General features: G+C 33.5%; 2 protein-coding genes across 3 annotated transcripts; both read left to right on the top strand.

The window, feature by feature from the left end:
- Positions 1-1,134: 1,134 nt before the first annotated feature.
- Positions 1,135-21,439, top strand: LOC119832695 (suppressor of cytokine signaling 2-like). Of its 2 annotated transcripts, none has more exons than XM_038356414.1 (4): positions 1,135-1,623; positions 17,848-18,137; positions 18,799-18,944; positions 19,930-21,439. In XM_038356414.1, the coding sequence occupies exons 1-4, from the start codon at positions 1,605-1,607 to the stop codon at positions 20,255-20,257; spliced, it is 783 nt and encodes a 260-aa protein (XP_038212342.1). In that variant the 5' UTR covers positions 1,135-1,604; the 3' UTR covers positions 20,258-21,439. The 2 variants fall into 2 exon arrangements, with proteins under 2 accessions (XP_038212342.1, XP_038212341.1); XM_038356413.1 differs by lacking the exon at positions 1,135-1,623 and adding an exon at positions 16,338-16,842.
- A 1,002-nt stretch (positions 21,440-22,441) lies between these two features.
- LOC119832694 (protein FAM234A) lies at positions 22,442-24,540 on the top strand. The gene has a single exon (XM_038356412.1). It carries the CDS (start codon positions 22,626-22,628, stop codon positions 23,955-23,957), a length of 1,332 nt encoding a protein of 443 aa, XP_038212340.1. The 5' UTR covers positions 22,442-22,625; the 3' UTR covers positions 23,958-24,540.
- The last annotated feature ends 385 nt before the right edge of the window (positions 24,541-24,925 follow it).

Consider the following 24,925-nt stretch of genomic DNA (forward strand, 5'->3'; position numbering starts at 1 on the left):
ATTTCGCTTCTATAATAAAGAAAATGTTGAGTTATAATTTTGTAAGACAATATAATAACATATTGAAAAAAGTTGGTTGAAAAGATAGACAAGAAAAAATTAAAATAAAATGTACCATAACAAATTTTGAATTACAAATTATTATGTTATGATAATAGCCGCTTATAGCTTCTCAGGCTATATTATTTATTACAAAAAAGTTATGTACATGTACAAAAAAAATTGCAGTAATTTTTATAAATTAATTTATCATGAATCGCATCTGTTTACAATATTGGCGTATAGATTTTAGTGCAGATAATAGATATGCGTGTTGATAAAGGATTATGAACCAGCTACTTACTTTCAAGTAGATATGTCCATTCTGAAATCTCTATACCATAGGCCTACTATTGTTTTAAAAAGAGGCATTAAACTAAGAACATGTTGAATTGAGGTAGAGAGTAGAACCCTTTTCTTTATGTCGCCGTCGGCAATGGAGCTGCTGGGTCGCCTGATAGTAAGTGCTACCTCCGTAAAGTATTGACAAGAAGAATAAAGAAAAGGCCTGGGAAGGGTAAGGAAAAGGCTATAGGCCTCCATGGTTTAACCTTAGGGTACATAAGTAGCAGGTACTACTTATTGCATCTGTGCTATCGATCTCTGAGTGCACTATAAATATATTTATTTGAGTAATATAACATCATACGCATATGTGTCTTAGATGATAATAAGTTCGTTCATTGTGGAAAGCAAACCTAAAGAATACCTTGATATTAAAAGCGATGCGATTACAGTGATCGGATATTTGTAGTATATGCGATCGCACATTCCGTCGATTGGAACCAAGTTCCTATCTACTATTAACAGAATGTTTCGAGGCGCGCCCATCGGCACAAAATAGACTACGAAGTGAATGAACTCCAACACGTTTATTACTTCCACGTCTGTTGGGAACAGGGGGCGAGTACGTCACATGATTGATAGATACAATAATGCTAGACATATTTCTAACGTAACAATCAAAGGTCGAAGAGGGGCCGCCATAGAAGTCGCAACGCCAGCTGCGCGCCGGATGGCGTGCTCTAAGAAATATAAGTTTTATATAAAATAAGTTACAATGCCTTGAGTTATTTCTTCGAAACGTCAAGGTTGGTAGTTCTTGGAAGTGTGGGCACGTCGGGCAACGTAGAGAAGGCGCGCGCGGGTTGCGCTGCCGTTCGCTTGCTTCCCGCGTGTTTATTTCACGTTTGCCAGTCGACTTTCGTACACAGGAGAGGGCTTACGTCGATACAGCCCGCCTCGTCGAACTTTTACCTACCGTTGCGATATCGTTATCTGTGATAAATACTCTCGACATTGAGTGAAATTGAATGTGAGCTTTCTTAGAAAACGTTTCTGACACGGCACGCGGACGACCAGCCGCCAGCGACGTCGGTTTCTGCAAATTAATTTCTCCAGTGCATTCTCTTTCTACGAAACTGCTTATAGAGTTTACTGCGAATCGAAAGAGCAAATGAAGTGGATTTGAGGAAATATAATTAAAAGTGGACTTGAAGTGTTTCTGTGTTCAGTTGTCTTTTAAGGCGTTTACATTGGATCCCAACCATTCGTTCACACCTCAAATGGTGGTTAAACTACCAGGTAAGAGTTCTTATAATAAGAAATATATAGAACAATTGTTTTTCTCAGAAGACTAAACTATAAAGTTGAGAAAATTCTAGAGGGACATGAAAGTTGTTTGTTGAGGACGTCAAAATAAACGAATTAATTTACTGACATCATGAATGGCGCCAACTGATATCGTTAAGGTCTTCAGGTCATCTACATTTAATACTATGCGTTGTTTTTAAGGAATTAATTATTACAGAAACAGTAGTACAAAATGATACAGACCCTGACCTTCGAACTAATGGTGAACTGTGTCTCGAAGGCCAGTTTCTTCCCAATCTTTTATTTTTATAAAAATAATAAATATTATTAGGAATATATTGTATCATTTTATATAAATATAAAAAGTGAGGTCCAAATGTAGTGTGTAGAGGAAATAAAAATATTTAATCCTTCTACTAAATTATTAATGCGAAAGTGTGTTAGTGAGTAAGTTCTCAATTCCATGTTAATGTACGTTTTGACCACGAGGACAAAGCCGCGGGCGGTAAACTAGTATGTATATATGTACATATTTTGATATCAATTTTTATGTATGCTATAAATAGTTAGTCTAATAAGTAATATTATCTACATATTGTTATTACATAAGTATCTATTTGTTTTTCCAGAATAAGAAATATAATAGTAGTTTTATTATTAATTTATTCGATCGTCGAATCGGCGACGATCAGATCGACACCTCTATCGATCTACTAAAAATAAGCTTTCTCATATTTATTCAAATGATCATCTAAAGTCCTTATGATAGAAGCGATTAATTACATATGTAATTTATTGTAAGTATTGTAATTTAATATTTGTTGACGCACAATATAAAATATTACACCATTTTTATAATAAAAATTACAAAAAAAACTATATTCACTGGTTCCGCAAGAGATAAATGATAATGCAAAAAATTTATAATAATAAAGAGCTATTAAAACCATGATATCGCTATACATTAAATTTCTTCGAATATATTATCCGTTCTCAACCTCTGACCTCATCTTTAGATAAATTTGGTAAGTAATTTTTATCACTCCCATTCCACGTGATAATTAAAAACGCTTACATACACCTATATTAATATCGATTCGTGTCTACATTAGAGGTTTATGTAAAATAGTATCCTTACTACAAGGGTGTAAGGAGATACTGATATTAAATTTCATATAACACCGAATAGCTTGAATAATAGATGAGATCGATTCAATGTAGTTATGGTAAATGTTTGCGTATACAAGTACGTTGTTAGAGCGTGTTAATGACACGGCATTCATTTGAAAACAATTTGCATTGTCACGTTATCTGAAGCTTTATTGAACACATGAGATAAATTTGTAGAATTTATGTTCCTTTCCTTTTTTTTATATAAGTATCTCAAGCTATATAATAAAGATGAGTTAATACAGTTATATTTAGATTTCTCTTGAATATCGATGTAATAAATATTATCAGAGTCTAGACTAATAAGAATCCACTTTTTATATCGACGATATAGTCATTTTTATCTTAATTCAATTTGAATCTTAATATGTTATCAATTTTTATATTCCTTGCGAACTTGCGGGTATCTGATACCTCAGCGATACCGAGCATTTCCTCGCGACATTCAAAATTATCATAAGCATTATTGAAATAAGAATATTGCTATTCATATTATGTTGAAATTAATATGCCCATATAATGCGGTTTACGGTGTACTAATGTTAAAGCCTATTAAGCGAACAAACGGTCGTTACGCAACACAATCAATAGTCAGTATTGTGTGTAACATCGCGCATTCATAGTTCATACTCCTCTCGTCTATATAGTGGGCCTAGACAATCTTTCGTTAGCTATAAATACTACTTTTGTATCATAATATATAAATATTTAATTTGTATATAGAGCAGAGCAGAGATTGCGCTTAGCTTTGATCAAAATATATATTTAAATATGCCATCCTTTTCATTTTATTTGCTGCCTGTTTGTATTTATAAACATATTGCACGATTAGAAAGTGTTAAAGTAATTTTAAGTGGGGACTACTTTCACAAACGTTGTATGCTTTTATCCATTATTTAATTTCACTTCTTACAGAGTGAAACTGAATTGGTGTACGGCGTGCAATTTTGTGTGTGACCGAGCCCAAAGACCGCTTTCACTTTGAAGAGAATATCATATCTGTTCAGATGATTTTATATATTGAAATTATATTTTCCTTCTCTTTAGAATTCCTTTGGAATTTAAAAAGCATTAAGTAGAAGAAGAATCCAATGTCAGTAATCAACATCAAGGTAGGAAATAATAATTTCCCCGTAATTTAAATAACAGTAGGTAGGTACTTATAATTTGTCCTCTTAGTTCTCAGTACGGTTTCTATAAAATTGTTCCTATAATAGCTACGTTCTACGAAAATAATCATCGTAGAACAATAAAAGTCAACAACAGCCATTGAGTGGTCGCTCTTTGGCGTAATATACCACGCAAAAAACACCATTGTCTCCCTTCGCCGATAAACAAAGGCAATAATAGTTCTCCGTAAACCAGTCTCTGATGTTCCCGGTAAATGACAAACAATATGCGATTGTACTCGTTGCTGGAACTTGGATTGGATGAAATGCATTCGACCAAGAGCTAACGTTGCTTCGATTTTATTTAAATTCATTTCTACAACGAGTTGTACACTTTTTACGTAGTAGCCTGTGGTAACAATTAATAAGAATTGCCGCTTTTGTTTCGTTGCAAGTACAGGTAATAAAAATTTGGGTGTTAAACCAGTTACGGTTTTGCTGTTGATTGACATCTTGTCCTTGCCTCGTCCTTCTCGACATCTTTTAAATATCCCTATACACTGAACATCATAAAGAAATACTATACCCAGAAAATGGATCGTAAAAGCATTGTGGTTTAGAGCATTAAATTTCTTACCGTATAAATATAAACATCAAGGAAATATGCATAAATTTGATAAATGCAAATAGTCGTTCAATAGTAATAAACGTGATTTACAGGCTAGTTAGGTTAATCATAAGATTAAAATTCTTGCAAATAAGAATTTAAAGCGTTCTCAGAACATGATTATAAACTGCATTCACAATGATACATAGATTGTACTTACTTTAACTAATACTATGCTTTTATGTTAGCCGTAATGCATTGCATAATGCAAACATACACCGTTTCCCAGAAAACGGTGTCATCGACGTCGTTTGACTATGCAAGCTACTAGGCAAAGGTTTTATCTTGAAAAACATGTTGAGGCAATACAAAGGCAGGCCATATACAACTGAAATGAATATTCTCAGAATCGCCGACAGCGCTTGGCTCTTTATTTTAATTTTCAATTAGTCACATTGTTGCCTTTATTTCATAACTTATGTAGGTGGCCCATGTATCTACATGCTTATTGCAATATACTTACTGTTTTTCAAAAGTAAATCCTTCTTATCAGCACCTCAATGTCATTTAACACAAATAGAGCCAATCAATCATTGGAACGTTATGATAAATAACATTAACAGGAATATGAAAAAGAGATTCATTCGAAGACAAACTACTAGGAAAATGTGCGTTGGATCGAAACGTCGGAAGGTGGGATGTGTGCGCTGGCGCAGGTATGCGTGTTCTCGGAATGAGCCGCGTCCGTTTTTGCTCCTTTTTCGATTCGTGTTTACCGAGAATCGAATGGCCCGGTGGCGGCCCTACGCGGAACGCGTAATTAATCCTCAGAAGCCTCCGACCCGAGGGTTGTTATGAGAAATGGCGAGTATAATGCCCATTTTTTTCCACCATACACCATTGTTCGCGGAATGACGAAAAACCTAAGATTGACACACCGTTAAATTTTACTTAACGCTTTCTGATCTGAGCTGTGTATGAGCCTCGTGTTATGCTTCTTAGAACTTATAGTCATTATGCCTTGTAATATAAGTTCTTCCATAAAGTTATGAGGAAGTCATCTTTGTGAAAACTGTACAGCGATGTTGATGTGAGTAATAAATGATGTAAGTTTTCTAGTCACTAACAGATCAAAAGTTCTGCGAATGATATAACCGTTTATAAAGGAAACTATGCACGTTTAGTTTAATTGCACTTCCTTGAAATGATTTAATCAAATCAATTCCCATTAACTAGGATTAGAAATGATATCATGCTCACCGCTGTTTACCGTTAACTCCAATACAAAAAACGGATAAGGTTAAAAATGATCGTAAACTATCACAATCAATCAAACGTTGGCACTATTTCATTTCAATAAATTTATATAGACCCATTTATCTCCTTAAATACTTTGTAAAAAGTTGCTTACTATCTATAAGGATCGGTATCGCGAGTAAGACTTCGGTGTAAATGGCATAATTTTTACTTGGTCACGGTTGGGCATCGCTGTTACCATTGCCCTAGGACAAAACGGAAAAGCAAAAACGTTTTCTGGAATATAAACTAGTTTAAATTTCAATAGCGGAATACTGCGAAGCCGACCGACGGTTTCGCCTAATGAACTGATTGAAATACTGCTTTGATCTCCATTGCCGCACCGAAATAGCTCTAACACAAACAACACAGAGCTCAGATTGCAATGCTGCCGTTAGTTTTAATATCGACTGATGGTGGATTTTTTATAAATACTCAGAGCCGCCGTTCAAATTGCAAGATCTGAGAAATCTCTTAAATGTTATTTACTTGTTTACGCAACAAACGCTTCCAGGAATTGCATTTTGTTTTAAATTAGAATAAAATTTCTTTAAGTTATTTTCAAGCGATGCATACTGAATAGTATCACAATAAATTACGATAAGGTGAAGGTTGAGTTAGATCACCTGTTCAGTGACGAACAGTCGATCATTCAAACGGTCTGCGCGTAACATTTGTATATTTACGTCAGCAAAACAGCATATTATACCTACTCGTATTGCTTGTAACGCGAGTCATATGTTGACTGATAAGACGTAGTGACGCTTGTTTAACTCTCTTGTGTATGTTATATTTAGCCACGTGTAAGATTATATTTTCATTAGGTAAGTAAAACCCTGTAGTGATACTGAACGCGTGAATGGAGGCAAATTCGTTATCCAACAACCAGTTTAACAAGTTCAGAGTAGGAAGCCCTTTCACTCGGAAGCGTGGCGTGCTCGCGACATAAATAGTCGCTCTTATTAATGGGTTACATAACATCTAATTGTGCATCTATGAGTCTTTAGCTATGCACTAAGTCTATAACGGAACGTTTATTTTAAAAAATCGAAACGGCCACGAGTTGTCGTTCCGAGAATCAGCAGCGTCGAACGACCAACCGGTCGTCGAAGTTTCTGAGAACACGCGAAGGTTGCTCAGCGAAACTCTACATTGGAACGGCACGTTTATTGCCAAAGTCTTTATGAGCTTTCAGAGCCGCGCCACACTCCGTTTTTATTGGCACTGGATTGAGGCCAATTCGGACATTATGAATTTCCATCATTGTCATCGTCCTCCTTTTCCTTTCGGGTACCAAGGACGACGCACACACAGTTGGCGACAATCTGTTATTCTCTATCTGTAGAGTCGTTTCAATTTTATTTTAAATATTACCTGCACGAAGGTTTGTTCACATATACGTGTTTTTGATCAATTCTCCTAGAACAGGAACAAGTACGTAGGCGACGAAAACCTGATGAAATCGTGCGGCCTCGCCTCGGTGTCAGAGGCTAAAGTGAACGGCCCTTTCGTACCCACCTACTTAAGGAATTCTTGAGTGACTAACGAAACATCAATTGTATTTCTCTTTTATTCTCAACAAATATCCTGATCTATACACAGTGTACGTGTAAAGGAAAAAGACTGGACTATTTATATGTTGTACATGTTACGATTTTTTTGTGAAGGCCGTGTTTATTGCATTTGAGTTCCCGGAAAATATTATTATCGTGTATATATTACTGTCCACTAAAGTATGGAGTAACATTAGGTATGCTATTGGTAATTGTTAAATTCCTTTTTGTAAGTTTTGTTTCACTTTTAAATATCTTTACGCGAAGTGCTGATCTGAAGAGTGTGAAAACTGACATCTAATATCAATAAGATAAGGCAAGGGTGCTTCGGAGGGTGGTTAGTATTATAATTCATTTAATTTATAACCTGCCGATTTTGTTTAAAACGTACTTATATTTTAAATGCCCTCCTTATCAATCAACATTAAAACTGTTAGTTAGTTTGCTCTTTGAACACATTGATGAAATCTATATCTTAGTTACATCTGTCCTGTATCAAGTATCAATGTCCATTGAACTTATTTTAAGGAAATTGTTTGATTCATCATTTAAAATTAAATTTTAATTAACATGAACTGTATCAAACTTAACAAAGAGTCAATTATAAAAATCGTTAAACCGAATGCAATATAAAATAGAACAACATTGGGTGAAAAATATTCGGAACATTTTTATTTGCGTTTACTCACATAAAGGTTGGAGTAAAATCCCCTCGCTCCCGGCATCCAATTTACTCTTAAAAGCTTTTCAAAGTGCTCAATCGAAAATCGAGCTCTGAAGAGCTGAGATAAATATTTGTTGCAGTGACATTATATTTTTCATTAAATGAGAAATAGTCGTAATTAGCTTTAAGTCTGTAATAGAGACAAGTCTCTACCTACTGCTTTAGTGGGAGTCGAACATGCTTTGACGCGGTTGGGGCCCACTCGCACTGGGAAACGTTGGTACGTGTGAGTCTTCCTTGTGGGTGTGGTCACCCACACAGAAGATCGGCGTTGGACAGTAGCATATCAATGCTACTTTGTGGACGGATTTAGTGATTATCAAATATAACTGTCTGCATGTAAATATACATGTACTCGCTAAATTAATTTAGACTGTAAGATACAAATCGTACAGCAAGTATTAAGATCAAAGAGTTGAATTTGATTAAGTATTTAAGATAAATATTTTTATTACACATTAATTTACATACATTTAAACTCCAGCCAGTTTCAAATGCCCTGCTCTGGTTGGCAATTCTTTCCCCATGTATATATATACATGTATATTCCAGTATCTATAGCCTTGTCGATACGTTGGCCATATACTCGACAGAAACGTATCTTTAGATATTGTTATTGATCTTTTGGTCAATATCTGAATCCGAGCCAGCAACAGATTTCATGACCAATTCCTTCCGAGCTTGAAAACTTGTACAATAATTCAGTTGTAGGTATCTGATGTAGGATCAAATGTTTGTATGTAGGATAAAAACTCAACTGAACATAGGGAGGTGCCGTAGACTGGCTTACTTTTTAAATTACTCAATATTTTATAGTAATAAGACAATATTTCACAGAAGACGATTGAAAAGAAGAAAGCCTTATGTACTTCGAAAGTCACCGCTCATTCCACCAACGGAACTGCTGCTTACCATCACCAAGTGTTGTCATAGTAAGGTTCTATGCAAAACCTGTAGTAGGAACAATGAAATGTGAAAGAATTCATGAGCGATACGTTTACGCTTATTGAAATGCGATGTTATGTGTCAATTCTTATTCGTTTTTGTCCAACCTGTATAGAGACGTATATAAAAGTAATATTTAAAAAACTTTATTTGGCAATGTTAAAACTACCTTCATTAAACATATAGTGCGTATAAAGCTACATAATGGTCGTTAATGAGTTCATTTAAATTATGCAATTAATCTAAAGTGAACTTAACGAATTTGCGGGATTTTGCCTGTGGAACCCGTATTGTTGTCGCAATGGTCGGTCTCTTTTATTACATAAAGGGTATTTGTATTGCATATGTATATTGTATTTGCTAATAATATTATCATTGAGCACAAAATGTTGTCGGAAAGCTAGCATACCGTTTGTGCAAATTATTGTCTTAATTGAATATCCATTATTCGTTAAAATATAATATCATTATCCGTCCATATCACGGATGATTAAATACCATTTCATGTTGCAATTGATTAATTATGTATTAATAACACTTGACCTGGTATATTTTGGAAATTGAACCTACATATTTCGATGTATTTTTGCCAAATTTTGAAATTAGATTGCAATGTAAAATTGCAAAGAAGCGTACAACTTCATACCTTAAAGTCGAAGTATTTAAGTAGCAAATTCAAAACTCTGTAAAAATTTCGCGCCAAATTCATTAATGGGCATAAATACATTGATTAATCAAACAGAATGCATTAGTGGCAACTGGCAAAGAGGGAATATCCTAATATAAAATTATTACGAAAGTAACTAAGCAATTATAAGCTAAAATTATGAACTGAAATAATATTAAAATAAAGAAAAAGAACTATTCGAACTGAACTTTGACAGCATAATATATCATAGTCAATTATATATATACCTTCTCCATAATGAATTCGCGTCGTGGGAAAAAAGTATCAAATCAACAGAAGTTATCAGGTAGTGGCATATTCTTGTAACTAACCAATTAAGGTATCGAAAGCACTCGAGGTCTTTATTAGACGTCCTTCTCGGAAATACGTTCGGATATTTTATATCCAAGATATCGTAATAATACAAATTGTGTTTTAATATCGACATGCGATTATTCGCGGAACATTTAAATCGCCTTCTGAGAAACGACGGCGCTTTTGCTGCGTTATATAAATTAATTTCGCAATGTCCTGCTCTTACTTCTTGATAATTCATTTCTACGTGAATTTTAACAAACGAGCTGGCAACAACAGCTGTTACAACAATCGAAATTTAAATTCCGTTGTGTTGACATCATTGTTAAATGTTAACAACACATTCTATAGGCATACATTATTACATTATAATTATTTTATTTTAATTTCCTCTTCTGATTTATTATGACATGATACAAATATATTATAATATTATTTAAATCAGAAACATTTGATTTTAATTAACATGATATTGGAAATGTTTTTACATACTGTTAATGAATAGGACACATTACTATATTATTGGTATTAAGAATGGTATATAGATTAAAATTTGCGCGTTTGTTCAGGAATTCATTGTATTTACAATAAAGCAGATTCGCTTTTCATCCAGACCAATGGGTTGCCAGAAATATTTATACTTAGAATTGTTATTTTTTACTACAAGGACGCAACAAAAATAAAACAAAGAAACTCGACGAGCTCAGCCCTGTGACTCAGTGAATATTTCTTCATAACGATAATGTGCGGCATGACGAGTGTTTCCTAGTAGTTTACTTTTAACACCCACAAAATAAGCACTCGGCTCTAATTCTGCTAAACGGTGTTGCTACTTACTGATAAATGTCTTCAAGTGACACCTAAATGAAAGATCCGTATATAATTTAATCACAGCTGAGTTTGAAGAAATGTTGACCTATTTGGTTGTTAACGGTGCGTTTATGAATATATACCATTGGCAGTTAGCTAGAATATGTTATTAAAACCGCTCAGTACGTTTACTGTATTTTTATTGTGTATTAACGCACGAAGTTGAATGGAATAGTACATAATGACATGAGAGGAAACAAATAAATATGATGACAATGCAATTAGAGAACGTTTGATGCAAGAGATAATAGTTTCTAGTAAATTATAAATTCAACAGATAATTAACAACCACTTTGTAGGGAAATAGATGAATAACCTCGGAAAGGCGATACCGCGCATAATGAAGATTAATGGTGAAATCATTCACAATTCTCGCGATTGAGAGACGCGTTGTCATAGCAACCCGATCTATACACTTGATACATAGACAGATGAGACGAATTCAAAGAAATCGTTTTAGGTTTGACTGAATTCTCGCATGACGCGACATATCTTATTCGACTAGCTATCAGCGTGCAGCTTCGCTCGCTTACTGTTTTCGTAGTTGTAGTCTCACTCATTACGAATTCAAATTTATCTTTGCAGTCTTATAAAGTTTCGTATTTTGTAAAAAAGAACCTCTACATCAATAATATCTTTAACAACAATGACCTGTTTTTATTTTTTTATATCCAACTAGCTGCGCCCCGCGGTTTCACCCGCGTAAGTCCGTATCCTGTAGGAATATCGGGATAAAAAATAGATGTTGGCCGATTCTCAGACCTACCCAATATGCTTACCAAATTTCAGAGGAATCGGTCAAGCCGTTTCGGAGGAGTATGGCAACGAAAACTGTGACACGAGAATTTTATATATATAGATGAATACCAGTTAATTACGAGTTTACGAGTACATCTAGGAAGTTAAATTGAATAAATTTCATAATTAATTAAATATAAAACAGAATATTTTGTGTACACGTGCATCATAATATTACATGTAGATATAAGGCTAGCAACGTGAAAGTTCAGTTCATTTCCAAGTTCTAACGGGCGCTTATTAAACCGTCCAGTTATCGTAAAATGTTGGTATGATCTCACGTGTATATCAATAAGCTATATCATATTATATGTTCAGTGAAACGCTTGCGAAAGGCTGTTTGTAATGAATTCGACGAATTATATCGGTGAGGTTTTGTTGTCTTTTAGTGTTAATTTTTTAACCAACTTCAAAAGAATGAGGTTATCAATTTGACTGTATTTTTTGTTTGTTTATTAATATGTTTTACTTGGTCAACTTATTTTTACGATTATTTTTTATTTAATTGAAGCTGGTGCATACCATGAAGGCGGTTCAATTGGTTGTTAAAATGAATTATAAATTTTTGTATTATTTTAGTTATCGTCTTCGGTTTATTTTAAATTTTTACTGTTTAAACTGTTTTCAAAGATTTTATTATAAATGTGACATGTGGTGCAATAGGAATTCGATGAAATCTGTTATCATCGTATATGTTACCGTGTAAGTAGTTATGTGGAAGGATACAATTTTGCATTGATAATAACACGACACGGCATAAATAAAGATCTCCCATATTCCAAATAAAAGCGAGTGAAAGTTGAAAGAAGAAAATATTTTACGTTAGAAGTAGCTGTATAAAAACGTACCAATTTGCTACAGTAAATTAATCGGTCTATATATATACCTTAAAACCACATTTACCTTACATCGTAATTTAAAAATTCTAAAAGCCAAGCGGATGCAAAGTACAAAATTATTCATATTTTTCCACGTATCGAGGCGAAGGTGTAACGAACACCTTTCAGAATATAATAGGTACACTTTATAAATAGCGACAAAGGCGTTTCTGAGAAAGACACTGTCATACAACAGAGAATTCGAGAAAACCTTCAGTAACAATACCATGCGAGAGCATTATAACGAATGTGGGTGTAACTTTCTTTATGGGCATTGTTTCATATTACTAGTATACGTGTCGTTATAACAACTCCGTGAAATTCATAGATAATAACATTTCGCGAAACCAAGGTTCTAACGCATTCGTTTTACATTCCAAGTATGATCCGATATAATAATTTTACACATGCACTTATAATTGTAGATGTTGCTACAGGAACTACATTAAACTCTAAATATCTAAACTCACTGGAACTAACGAAGTTCGGGTTTTGTTTCGAACTCGATGCAGAATAACAAGTAACGTGTTACTGGAGTTAGCACTACGTAACACTAACTATAAACAAAAGTTGATAATTTAATCTTTCTAGAAGGCCAAAAGTTGTATAAAAATTAATAAGCAATACATTTTGTTAGTTAAAGATGTATGAACCTTTGGTATGTTTTTTTCCTGTGATATAGAGCGAAGCGAATGCGAGTTGTTACAGAACCATGTAATAATCTATAATGCCAGTTTATATGTAATTGGGAATCATATGGAAGTCGTGTTGTATATAGTACAAAATGCAGTTCAGTCTAATGTCCAATACATCGAATTTATTGCGATATTTCTTATAAATAATCTATCAGTAAATAATATTAATATCCTTTCATAATCACATAATAAATCTAGGTTAATCTTCTGTTACATTTGCTTTATTTATTACACAATTTAATTACAAGTAGATTGTATGGCAACTTGCCATGATTAAAATGTGTTCAAATATTTCGGAATTTCACTACCTACTCCCCAGTCGAAAACTATTTTAGGACGATTCTGTAGTTCCTCAATTAACAAAAATAAACACATGTTTATTGTTACGTTCAGTGCCATAAGCTTAATCTTGAGAAAACCTACGTGTAATTTTCTTATATACATCTGAGCATTTGTTAAGTGGGCTACTAAATATTACAAAAGTTTTTACAGTCTATTCTTCCATACCAATAATATAAAGCTGAAGAGTTTGGTTGTTAAAAAAATATTTTTTTGTTTTAAATGTACATGATCCTTGAGTGCTATAGGCTATAACAATATTAAGTAGGTACCTCGGGCATAGCTGAGCCCTAGTCAAATATAAAATCTATCGCATTTCGTATTCAAATTAAAATTCTGTCGCTACACAAGTTCAATTGTGTAGGAACTATAGAGAAAACGGTAAAACAATATAAGATCGTAGGTTGTAAGCCTGATTAATGTAATTTAATCACAGGATAACCTACGTCTTTTTGCCAAACCCACATTGTTTACTTTTTTATGTCATAGTCGGCACTTTTCAAAGATTTTACGATGAAGTCTTAAGAAGAATTCATAATAAAAGTATCATGTTTACCGTAACAGTTTAAATATTTTTTTAACATATAATCAACGACCATAAATTTTAGAATAGTAAAATACAATCAAACTATTGAGATTATATCGTACATAAACATGTTATTGCCAGTTCAACCACCTCCCGTGTTTGTTCAAGTAAATTCCCAGAAGACTGCAATATTATGGTTTGATACCCATAAGGACACGGTCTGCACGTTTTAAAATAATTATCAATTGTATTTATTTATCAAGTCGGATTGTGTAATGGTATGACGAATTAATAAGCCGCAAATAGCGTGTGATGCATTTGCATGTAGCTATGTCGTTGAATTTAGCAACGTTTTGATCTGATGATAAATATAAGATTAACATAAACAACTGCTGTAACTTTTTTACAGATTCATAAAATCGAATAGTTAATTTTGAATAACGTTTACCTATGCTATTTTACGTATTAACTTTCGTGTATTGTTATTAAGCAAGCCTATTCCGTTCGTAAATTGTATTAGATTTTTTTTATTTACATCCGGATACAACGGTCTCAATTCAACGCAACGGGTGTTTTTTTTGTCTTCGGAATGAAATACGTATTATTATTACCATTTAACAAGAACTGCCGGACAGTTCAAAATAAAATCCCAGTATTTAGATTATTCACTTAGAAGAAAAGTTGACTTTAAAAAATACTTACGTTTTTAGGTAAATGCGCCAAGCGTAAAATTTAGACGTGTTTAATTGTGCACGTAATAAGTATAGGTCATACATTTTTTGCTAATGTAATATTACATGGTCATCATAATATAATTTTACATGGTCCTAATATAATGCAATGTGTGTGAAAACTGCATACATAAATACAATTTATATTTAATCGATCTTCTTTGGTCATATAACTTATTACCGCTTAGGCTCGGACTGCGAAATGAAAAATATTTTAGGACATACAAATAATTCTGATGATATCCACGGCACGGAAAACTTCATTCAGTATAATAATGGCAAAATAGTTGAGTGCGTACCTAAAGAGATTATACTATACTATTGTAAATACAACAATTTGATGTGCAGCTGTTATGTTAAAAGCACATTTACGCATCAACGATTGCGCACAACAATAATACTTAATTTTGATAGGGGGTTATATAATTATTGTGAATCGAGATCACAATAAATAACACGCAGCTGCCGCGGCCGGTGAGAGCGCTGTGCAAACGGCAGATGGTTCTTGGATGTGAAAGCTTTTCAATGCAGGTAGGTGATTCCGAGAACGCCAAATATAATCGCACTACGGGGAACTCGCTCTCTATGGCACGTTCGAATTTTGTATGCGTACCAAACACCTGCGTTTGTCTGGTAACTCTGCTATCAAAATATAAAAGGATCGCTATCAATGCTTCATCGGCTACCGAATCTAATATTGAACAAAGTTTTTAGAATTTTTCCTATATGTGCTATAGAATTGAAGTAACATCACTATGTTTTTAAAATAAAGATATTGCATATTATCAAAATTCTATGTAAAACGCAATTTCGAAAACAATTTTGTGATATACCTACCTTCCCCTCTACATATGATACTGATAAGTTACACTTCCATGAATAGAACGTGACTATGGTATTGCTCGCGGTACAGTAAAAAATATTTGAACTCTTGTAACCGGGTCACGCATTATTTAACTATTTAGTCAAACCGTTTCTTTTTTTCAAGTCATGTCCATCGCAGTAAAAAATGGAATCAGGTAAGTAGTTAACGAAAAGTAGCGAGGATGGTTTCTTTGATACGAATATATTATTAAGTTTTTTTTTTTTTGTGAAGACCGACTAAAATGCGCAGTAAATTAATACTTTTATATAAAGAAGAACTAGATTTTTATAAAAAGCCTTATTATATATTATTCTATGGATTGTTTACATAATACAAAACCTACTTCGGCGAATTGTCTCATCGTGATTCTTATTAATGAATTATAAAAAAAATAGATATGAATGTGAGTTTACTTAGAAATGATTGACACGTACAAACAATACAATGAAGATAGCAAGCAAATGACTAGATAACTAGATAATTATTGTTCGTTTGTGAATGAATTCTCGGAAATACTGAGCGTTCGAGTTTCGTCACTTGAGTCTCACAGCTCACTCGGCCGTTCGCGTCGTCCTCCCGCACCGACCCCCACTTTATACGCAACTGTATTTAGATTTCATTTTAGTATTCGCCGTGCGATCGCGTTGTGTTGTTGTGTTCACTACTAGTCGGAATTTATTGTACATTTTAATTTAACATTTCTAAATACCAACGTAAAAATTATTTCAAGTTGTCTTTGGATAGTGCAATTATCTGTACATCACTAGCAAGTGTCGTTTGTTATTTTGAAAGTTTTCGCGGTGTGTTTGACGTTTGGATTTCGGATGCCGTGGATCGTGACTGGAAATAGTGAAAGTTGTTTCGTAAAATATTAAAATTGTCTTCGTGGGGTCACAGTGTTCGCTTTATCGATATATTCGTAAAGTAGTATTCAAATGAATAGGAAGGAGAATATTTTTGACTTTACGTTTGAGTGAATTTTAAAAATCGTGGCCTCTGAAGACGAAACAGGTGGAACAATTAATCCACCGAAGAGTAAACGGCAGATGTGTTTGGTTGAAAGGCGGGAAGTAAAAATCCGCCCTTTAAATATGACTATAGCACGAAGATTACCTACACAAAGTGAGTTAGCATTACACGAAAATAATAAGTATCGCTAAACTTTGCGTATATTTAACATTTTTAAAGTAAAAAAAAACATAATAATTTAATTGCTAAGAATTATATTAAAATGATTATAAAAGTATGATTCTAAGAATATTTTTTTCTTATTACGATAGTTCATATACAAGTTACTGTACTTATCGTTTCAATGTAAATATAGCTTTATACTTGTATGATAAGGGAATTTATTCATAGCATGTGATAAGAATTACTTGGTAGTAACTAGTAACTACAACCAGAGGCTTTTCATTTCAATGTAAACTTGTTTTTGTAGGTACAGAAATTTTTATGTTGTACAGAATTAACCTTTTTTTTAGGTTTTTTATCATGAGCAGATATGCAAGAGTTGTACTATGTCACTTAAGTATTAAGAACCTTTATCTTCAAGTAACCTATTGTGTGTATAATCACAAAATAATAAACTTTTTTTTAATTTATTTATTGACTTTGGACATAGTGGTAAATAAGATAAATGTTGATAACTAATAAACATTTGTCTGTACCCTATTTGATTTTTATATTTGAACAGTATTTGTTCTAAATAATAAATTGTGTAGATATAAAATGTTACTTTGAACAACATTATTTTGTTGGCATGAAATTTGATAAATCTTCATATTTTTGGTCATGTATCTTATTTATTATAATTATTCTGGTTGGCTAATCTAATGCTGCAGGACTTGTATAATCTGTATATGATATAAGCTCATAGTAAATACAAATTCTGCATCTAGGTTCTATGTTGTATGTATTTTTATAAATTACACAAACTACGGAAAGTTATAATTCGCATTTTTATAATATCATTCCTGTTACTATGCTGGATATAAGTTTCTTATCTTCAGTCTATAAAACACACATGGCTGCAATAAAAACACTTATGTTACTATTTTCATTAGCCAATGTGTAATTGCTCTATTTAAAGCGCTTAAGCCTATTTCAAATATATTTTGTTTGTTACAGATGCGTGCGTCGAAGTTGGGGTGCCACTTAACAGTTGGTCGACCGGCGTAGCTTGTTGCCCGAACTGCAGGCATGAGCTCCGTGTGTCTCTGTCGTGTGCCAAGGCTCAGACCACTCCTCTCACACCACCTTTCACCATACAGCCCACGTACTTGCCGCATTCACCTCTCTGTAATGTGCCCTCATCCCCCTTAATACCTTCACCATATAATGATGAGCTGCGACGATTAGCTGATACTCTCAAAGCTCTGCGGCTTTCTGGGTGGTACTATGGAAACTTAGATTGGCAGGTAAATAGAAATCTTTAGGTCATACATATAAATATAGTGTTTGGCTGCTTGTTCTATACTTTTGAATATTATATATAAATTTTTATATCATAATAATTAATTACCTTCTTACACAGAAATGATAAAAACAAAGTATAGATTAAATTAATAAAAACAATAGTAATTGTAACAGGAAAATTTATATGATTTGCTATAATCTCACTGATAATATACAATTAATTTTTATTGTTATAATATGAGTTACAATAATGGTTAAAAATGTAATAAATCAAAGGATTTTATAATAAAATATATGATTTATTTCATTGATGCACATTACACCACTAATTTGAACATGTTTACAATTTTTATGTAAAAAAAAAAACAATTAGTATGTATTAATAATTATTGTTATATGGTAGTCGAGTAGCTTGCGTGATGTGTGTGCGTGCGTTTGTTGTTGCCGTTAGGAATCTAAAGAAGTGTATAATATATGCTGATTTAATATGTATGCGATCAGCGATCTCTTAATTTTTGCTTATACACCAGTTTGCCACCTGATGTAATTTCTATCTATATGCAAAAAATATATCAGAGAATTAGAATATTCGACATCTTCCGTGTTTATGTGGACCCTAGTATGGATTTCGTATTTTAATGTTTGTTTTTTCATTACTTTCAGGGTGCAAGAAATTTATTGAAAGATGCAAGTGTCGGCGCATTTGTGATTCGGGATTCTGGAGATAGAAATTTTATCTTCTCTTTGTCCGTGCAAACAGAACGAGGCCCTACGTCCGTAAGGCTGCATTATGAACAAGGATTTTTTAGGTAAGCTTCTTATCTATATAATGATTACTTAATTAGGATTAAGATAAATCGTACAAATGATAGTACTACGAGTAATAGTATTAGTAATCTTAATATTATAAATTACGTGTCACATTGTTTGACCACAATGGACTCCTAAACTACTTAACCGATATTAATAAAATTTACACACAATTTGCAGTTTGCTCTAACTTGAAAGATAGGATAGTTTATATTATTTCAATGATGATAAATTACTACCCGGGCGGAGCCGGGACGTGCTGCTAGTCGTTATATATATTATACACCAACTTATTACAGATTGTAATGTTTTCATTTATGCAGAATAAATTTTTTAGTGGACACATACTTAGTGGATACATACTACACATATTTAGACTGATTTTAACTTCTTTAATATATATAACATTTCCATGAGTAATATGTATGACAGACTTGTTATCATCGTATTTTAAGAAATTGAGTCATTGCTTCATTAATCAATTGATATATTTAAGGATCATTTATCGAATTTATTTACGAAACATGTTACGTGTGTTAGATAATTACTGAGTCAACACCGGCAACAAGCCAATGTGCAGTGGGCACTGGGCGTAATTCTTCCTAGTATTGCGATTTTTCTGGGTTAAATAGCTTTGACATTACCGCTTACAGCTAATCGCGATGTACCTACTCTGATGTCATTAATACATTCTCTACTAGCTTTTTTTTTCAATAAAAGTTACGATATTCAATATAGTGTGCGTCAATGTTATTATGCCTTATTCTGCTGTTACTCCCGATTAGCTTAATATTCGAAATATTATTAATATTTACCTACACGTATTGTTTGTGTAAGGACATTATGGATTCCTTGAATTATTATGAATCGAACATTAGTTATACCTTTCTAAAGCTAAACGTTCGTTATCGAATGGTTCATCTATACATTATCATCATTATATAACATGTAAATTTTTCTTATTTAAAATATACAATTTTACAGGTTAGACTGCGACAGGCCGCTAGCCAGGTTCATGCCCAGGTTCAGGTGTGTTGTGGAGTTAGTGCAGCACTATACAAGTGTTGGAGCTCGTGGGTCAGCTGGTACTGTGTGGGTGGACCGGGAAGGGTGTGCTCATTCGCCAGTCCTACTCAAGACTCCGTTGAGACAGTCACCACCGAGCCTTCTCCACTCTGCTCGACTCGCTGTCCACAAAGCCCTGGACTCTAACCCCCTCACGCCGAAACTGTGGTGTGCCCCCAAACACAGGCTGCTACCGCTGCCCTCGACGCTCATAGAGTACCTCGGGGAGTATCCATACTCAATCTAACACCAGATCTGTTTACTTAGTCGAATTGGAGAGTTTAGTGAAGATATTAGGGTATTAGTGAATTTTTGCCACTTAGTATGGCAACAATAGTTCATACTCGTTCCCATTGTGTTGCTAGTACAGGATGCTAGGTAAAGGGCGGGCTCCTTTATATACCAACTAACATTTAGGTAATTGTAACTTGTGTATTATTTAATAGTATTGAATATGGGACTCAAATATGCTATATAGTGAAAGTGTATGAATCTGTGTCGGGTAGTTTATTTGTCTGTATATAATGTGTAACTATGTAATTCAAGACTGATTCCTTTCAATAATATAACACGGATTTACATCTGTTGTCACCGATTTTTATTTACAAAATACAAAGTTGATGCCGATCTTGTCCATTATCTTAAGAATATCATCACAATATTTTGTAGAGCTTATATATTTTTATTTATTTATTTCTCGACTAACTTAGGTTAAAGCTAATAATAATTCAGTAAATATTAATTTGTTCCTATATAAAAATATCCTGTATTATATAAAGGTTCAATTCTATGATAGCTTAATACACCATATCACATAACAGTTGAAATGTACAAAATGTGCCATCAATGGAAATAAACACAATGATATTAAATAGATGGAGGTGTTTTTGAGGCTGAGTTTGTAAATAGTTCTTGTTTGTATTCCTATTTATTTCTTAATTTTAATTAGTGTAGGCGATGTATGTCAAAAATGAATTTCGATCATGTAATGATCGTCCAAACGTAAGCGTGGCTCGTGACATTCACTAATATATATAAAATCATGTATGTACCTTCAATAATCTCAACTAGGTTAAACTAGGCGACAGATAAATTAGACTTGCTCACGAATCGTATCGTATGCTTGCATTCTTTTGCTTTGTAGATCGTATATGGATTTTCTGTACGTTAATTAAATTTTAGCTTACGATACGAAACGAGAGGACCTTTTAGTGGAAACAAATCGCTGTTATTAAATTATTTATTAGTCAAAACAGTGGTTTCAGCCTCAAAATGTATGCATATTATTCCTTGGTTAATCTTACCATTCTTTTAAGTTAAAGCACCAATTTAAATAAGTGTGACATAATAGAAATGTGTTTAATGTTAGACTAATGTATGAAAAGAACTGCAAGTAATTTATATAAAAGAAATATACATTCTGCCTCTATGTTATGGTTTTATTTCTTACATTTCCTTGGAAAACGCGAAAAAAACTATTCATTTATTTGGTTCATTCGACATCAGATGTTTCGTAAGACAAATAGATCTACTGAAAAAATTAACTGACTGCCTAACTTGATTCTAGATCAATTGACATTACGCTTAATCGATATCTAATAAATGAATGTAGTCCTTTAAAATGTTTAATTTTAAGGGTCTTAGCGTGCGCTTCTGGGACGCAATTTTTGGTGGAATTGAAGGGTTTAGTTATAGTAGCAAAGTTTTAGCCTTAGTGCCGCCAGCTTGGTCCTTGAAATAGGGTTTCACGTTTTGTTTCCGTAAGAAAAATTTAAAAGAGATCCTTAATAGCAGTATTAATTCTCTACACTTTGTAACGTAATATATGGTTAAGATTTAAATTTTGTCTAGGACTGCTAGTGTTTGGATTTATAACTTTTTGTTACGAAACTCGATGGGCTTTCATCTGATTGAAATGATTATTTCCTTTGTGTGATAAAATAGGTATTGTTGTCATTCGGTCACTTACATTTTTGTTGTGGTACCTTCCAGGCAGAAAAGAATTGTTTCTTTTCAGAACTTCATCCCAGTTTATATGTATATAATCAATGACTAAATCTACTAGTATTGCGATATAACCACCTATTTCAACTCATTTTTTGATAAAAAACAAATCATGTACAAGGGACAGACTTTTTGCTAAATAATTGTTGAAATGGTAACTTCGCATGGAATGGTAAACAGCTTCGTTACGTAACGCGTTACGGCGTCAGTATGCCTGGTTTTCTTTTCTACCAATCGTACCGTACGATTAGTTATAACTCCTGTTGGCCGTCCCATGACAATGTTTTTTTGCACTCGTGGCTCAGCGGAACCGATAATATTCATAGAATATTTAGGTATTTACAACAACCATAATAATATATATTATATTCTCTAGTCTACGGGTATTAGACATCTATGAAGTATGATCTAAGTGTCACAGGTCACTGTCAAGTCAATTGTCACGTAAAATAAACACCGCTGCGCAGTTGAGTACCTACCAAGCCAACTAGGTATTGATTTTATTAGTCTCAAACCAAGATAATATTTTTGTATTCCTTATTGTGATTAACCCAGTGAATTTACAAATCCTTGAATCTCGCCATGTGAAAGTCTTTTTACTTTAGACAGTCATGTCCACGAATGGAAATGGTGGTACGTATGCACCGCTAAAGCAGCTTGTGTCAGATTCCGACTCCGAAGACGATCAGAAATTGCAAAATGCAGTTCATATTAAAGCCTCTGATAGTTGCAATAATGTTGATTACAATAGCGGCCTTCAATCTTCAAAAAATTATAGTATGAGCGATATGGATGATTACAATACCAATCTCAACACCATGGAGAGCACTATGGATAACGTAAGCTTCTTACAATCCGATGCCTCTAATAAAATGTCATTCCCGCGCCGATGCGCCTTTGGCGCTTCGATTTTTCTTTGCCTCTTTACTGTTGTTATATTTTTATGGGGAATACCATGCTCGGATGTAGGCAGCTGTGCAAATAAAGAATGGCAAGATAAAAGTACAAGCTGGGAAGTACCTTACGATGAAATCGAGTTATCCGGCGCAGTTCAAGTAGTTGATGGTGCAATACCTAATACAAAAAACCTTATATTTATTTACCGAGGCAACCACATGAAAAACAATCAAAATAACAATGACAATGTGAATGGAGTTTTGTTAATAGTAGGCAATACAGGAAAAGTTGGGTGGTACACAAGGGAGACTAGGATTCCTACAGAAATCAATTGTAATATACTTGATGTCAATAATGATAAGCAGAATGATTGTATAGTCTCAGGTACTGAAGGATTGCTTGCAGCCTTGAATCCATTGTCAGGAACATATTATTGGTATATTCATAAGCAAGGAAAAGTATTTAGTAATATAGCAGCAATTGACTTCCCTATGGTCGTTGAAGATATGGATAAGGATAAAGTAAATGATCTCCTGACAGTTGCAACCGTTTATCCAAACACTAATCATAATTCACTCCTCATAATTTCTGGTGCCACAGGTAATATTATAGGAGATCCAATGATCATTGATAATTGTCTCTCTGTCAAACTTCTGAATGAAACTGCTAATATTACTTATCTATGCAAGAATGGCACATCAGTGGCTGTTAGACAAATATATCCAGAACTCTATAAAAAGCTTTTAAAATTCGATCGCACCACAAATGAGACCCCTTCTGCATCCTCAACCTCCAAGAGACTAAATTTAAGCTTGAAAAATAATATTGGAAACACAAAGCAAGTGTATACGAATGGCGCTGGTAAGTTAAGAGTAGAGAATTATGGTGAATGCCCAACTTCCTGTAAAGTGAGTTTGAAGCTGATTCTCGAACGCAATGGTACAACAAATGTGAGCTGGGAGTACACAGCCAATCATGTCTATGCAATGAGGCCTAGTTTGTTTGCATTCCCAAACTCGATTCAAGGATTTGTTTTAAAATTATGACAGTGGAACAGTGCACACCTGGCAAAGGGTGCACTTAAAATTGACGAAATAAGATACAATGTGCAGAATTCAAGCCCGAAGAATACTTATGACAAATTTTACTATCGCCCCTCTATCAACATTGCGTCAATATCGTCATTCATTAAATACGACAACTTTGTAGCTCACGATATTTCCGAGAGAATTGTACTAGTTGCGTTTGATAAATTGCAAACTTATATTCATGTGAATGTTAGTCAAACGGACATACTTCAGATATGTGTGCGTGGACAGATAAACTCCAACATTCCATTGCCCACTTGCCAACCTGATTTAGAATACCAAGAACAGTCTCTCACCATTGCTGATTTAGATGGCGATCAATCACACGAATTAATATCTTATTACAGTACATTTGTTGCTCCAGAGAATTATGGGGTGAAGAAATCGGATCCATATGATAATTGGCACTTATCTTCGACTGTAAGAGTAATTCGCCTCGAAACAGAGTTGCCCAAACTATTTGTTGCTGAAAGTTAAACATTATCTATGAAAGCTTGCTGCTGTATGTAGCTTATGTGTGTGATAAATTTCTAGTCATTTCCCACAATATTTAATCATGGAGACCAAAACTACTATTATTTAGTTTTTCTCAATCTCAATAGTCGATAAAATGTATAATCTATGTTCAATATTTACTTAAATGTCGATCTTCTAGAATAGTAATAAATGTGTGATATTTTAATTAGTTGTACTATGGCTATGCATTTTAAAATATAAGACAGTAATGATATAATTATAGACATTTGGCATAACTTATAAACATCATTGATATACAAAAAGTATTATATAACACTCTTCTGCAATTGTAGCGCAGTTTTAATGTGATTATAGTTTATATTATATTGTTTGGTAAATCAATGATAATGATTAACATGAGTGTTCAAATTTTTAATATCATTCTCAATAAATATTGGAATTGTTTATAA

The sequence above is a fragment of the Zerene cesonia genome, chromosome 15 (genome assembly GCF_012273895.1).
Source record: "Zerene cesonia ecotype Mississippi chromosome 15, Zerene_cesonia_1.1, whole genome shotgun sequence".
In the NCBI taxonomy this organism is placed as follows: domain Eukaryota; kingdom Metazoa; phylum Arthropoda; class Insecta; order Lepidoptera; family Pieridae; genus Zerene; species Zerene cesonia.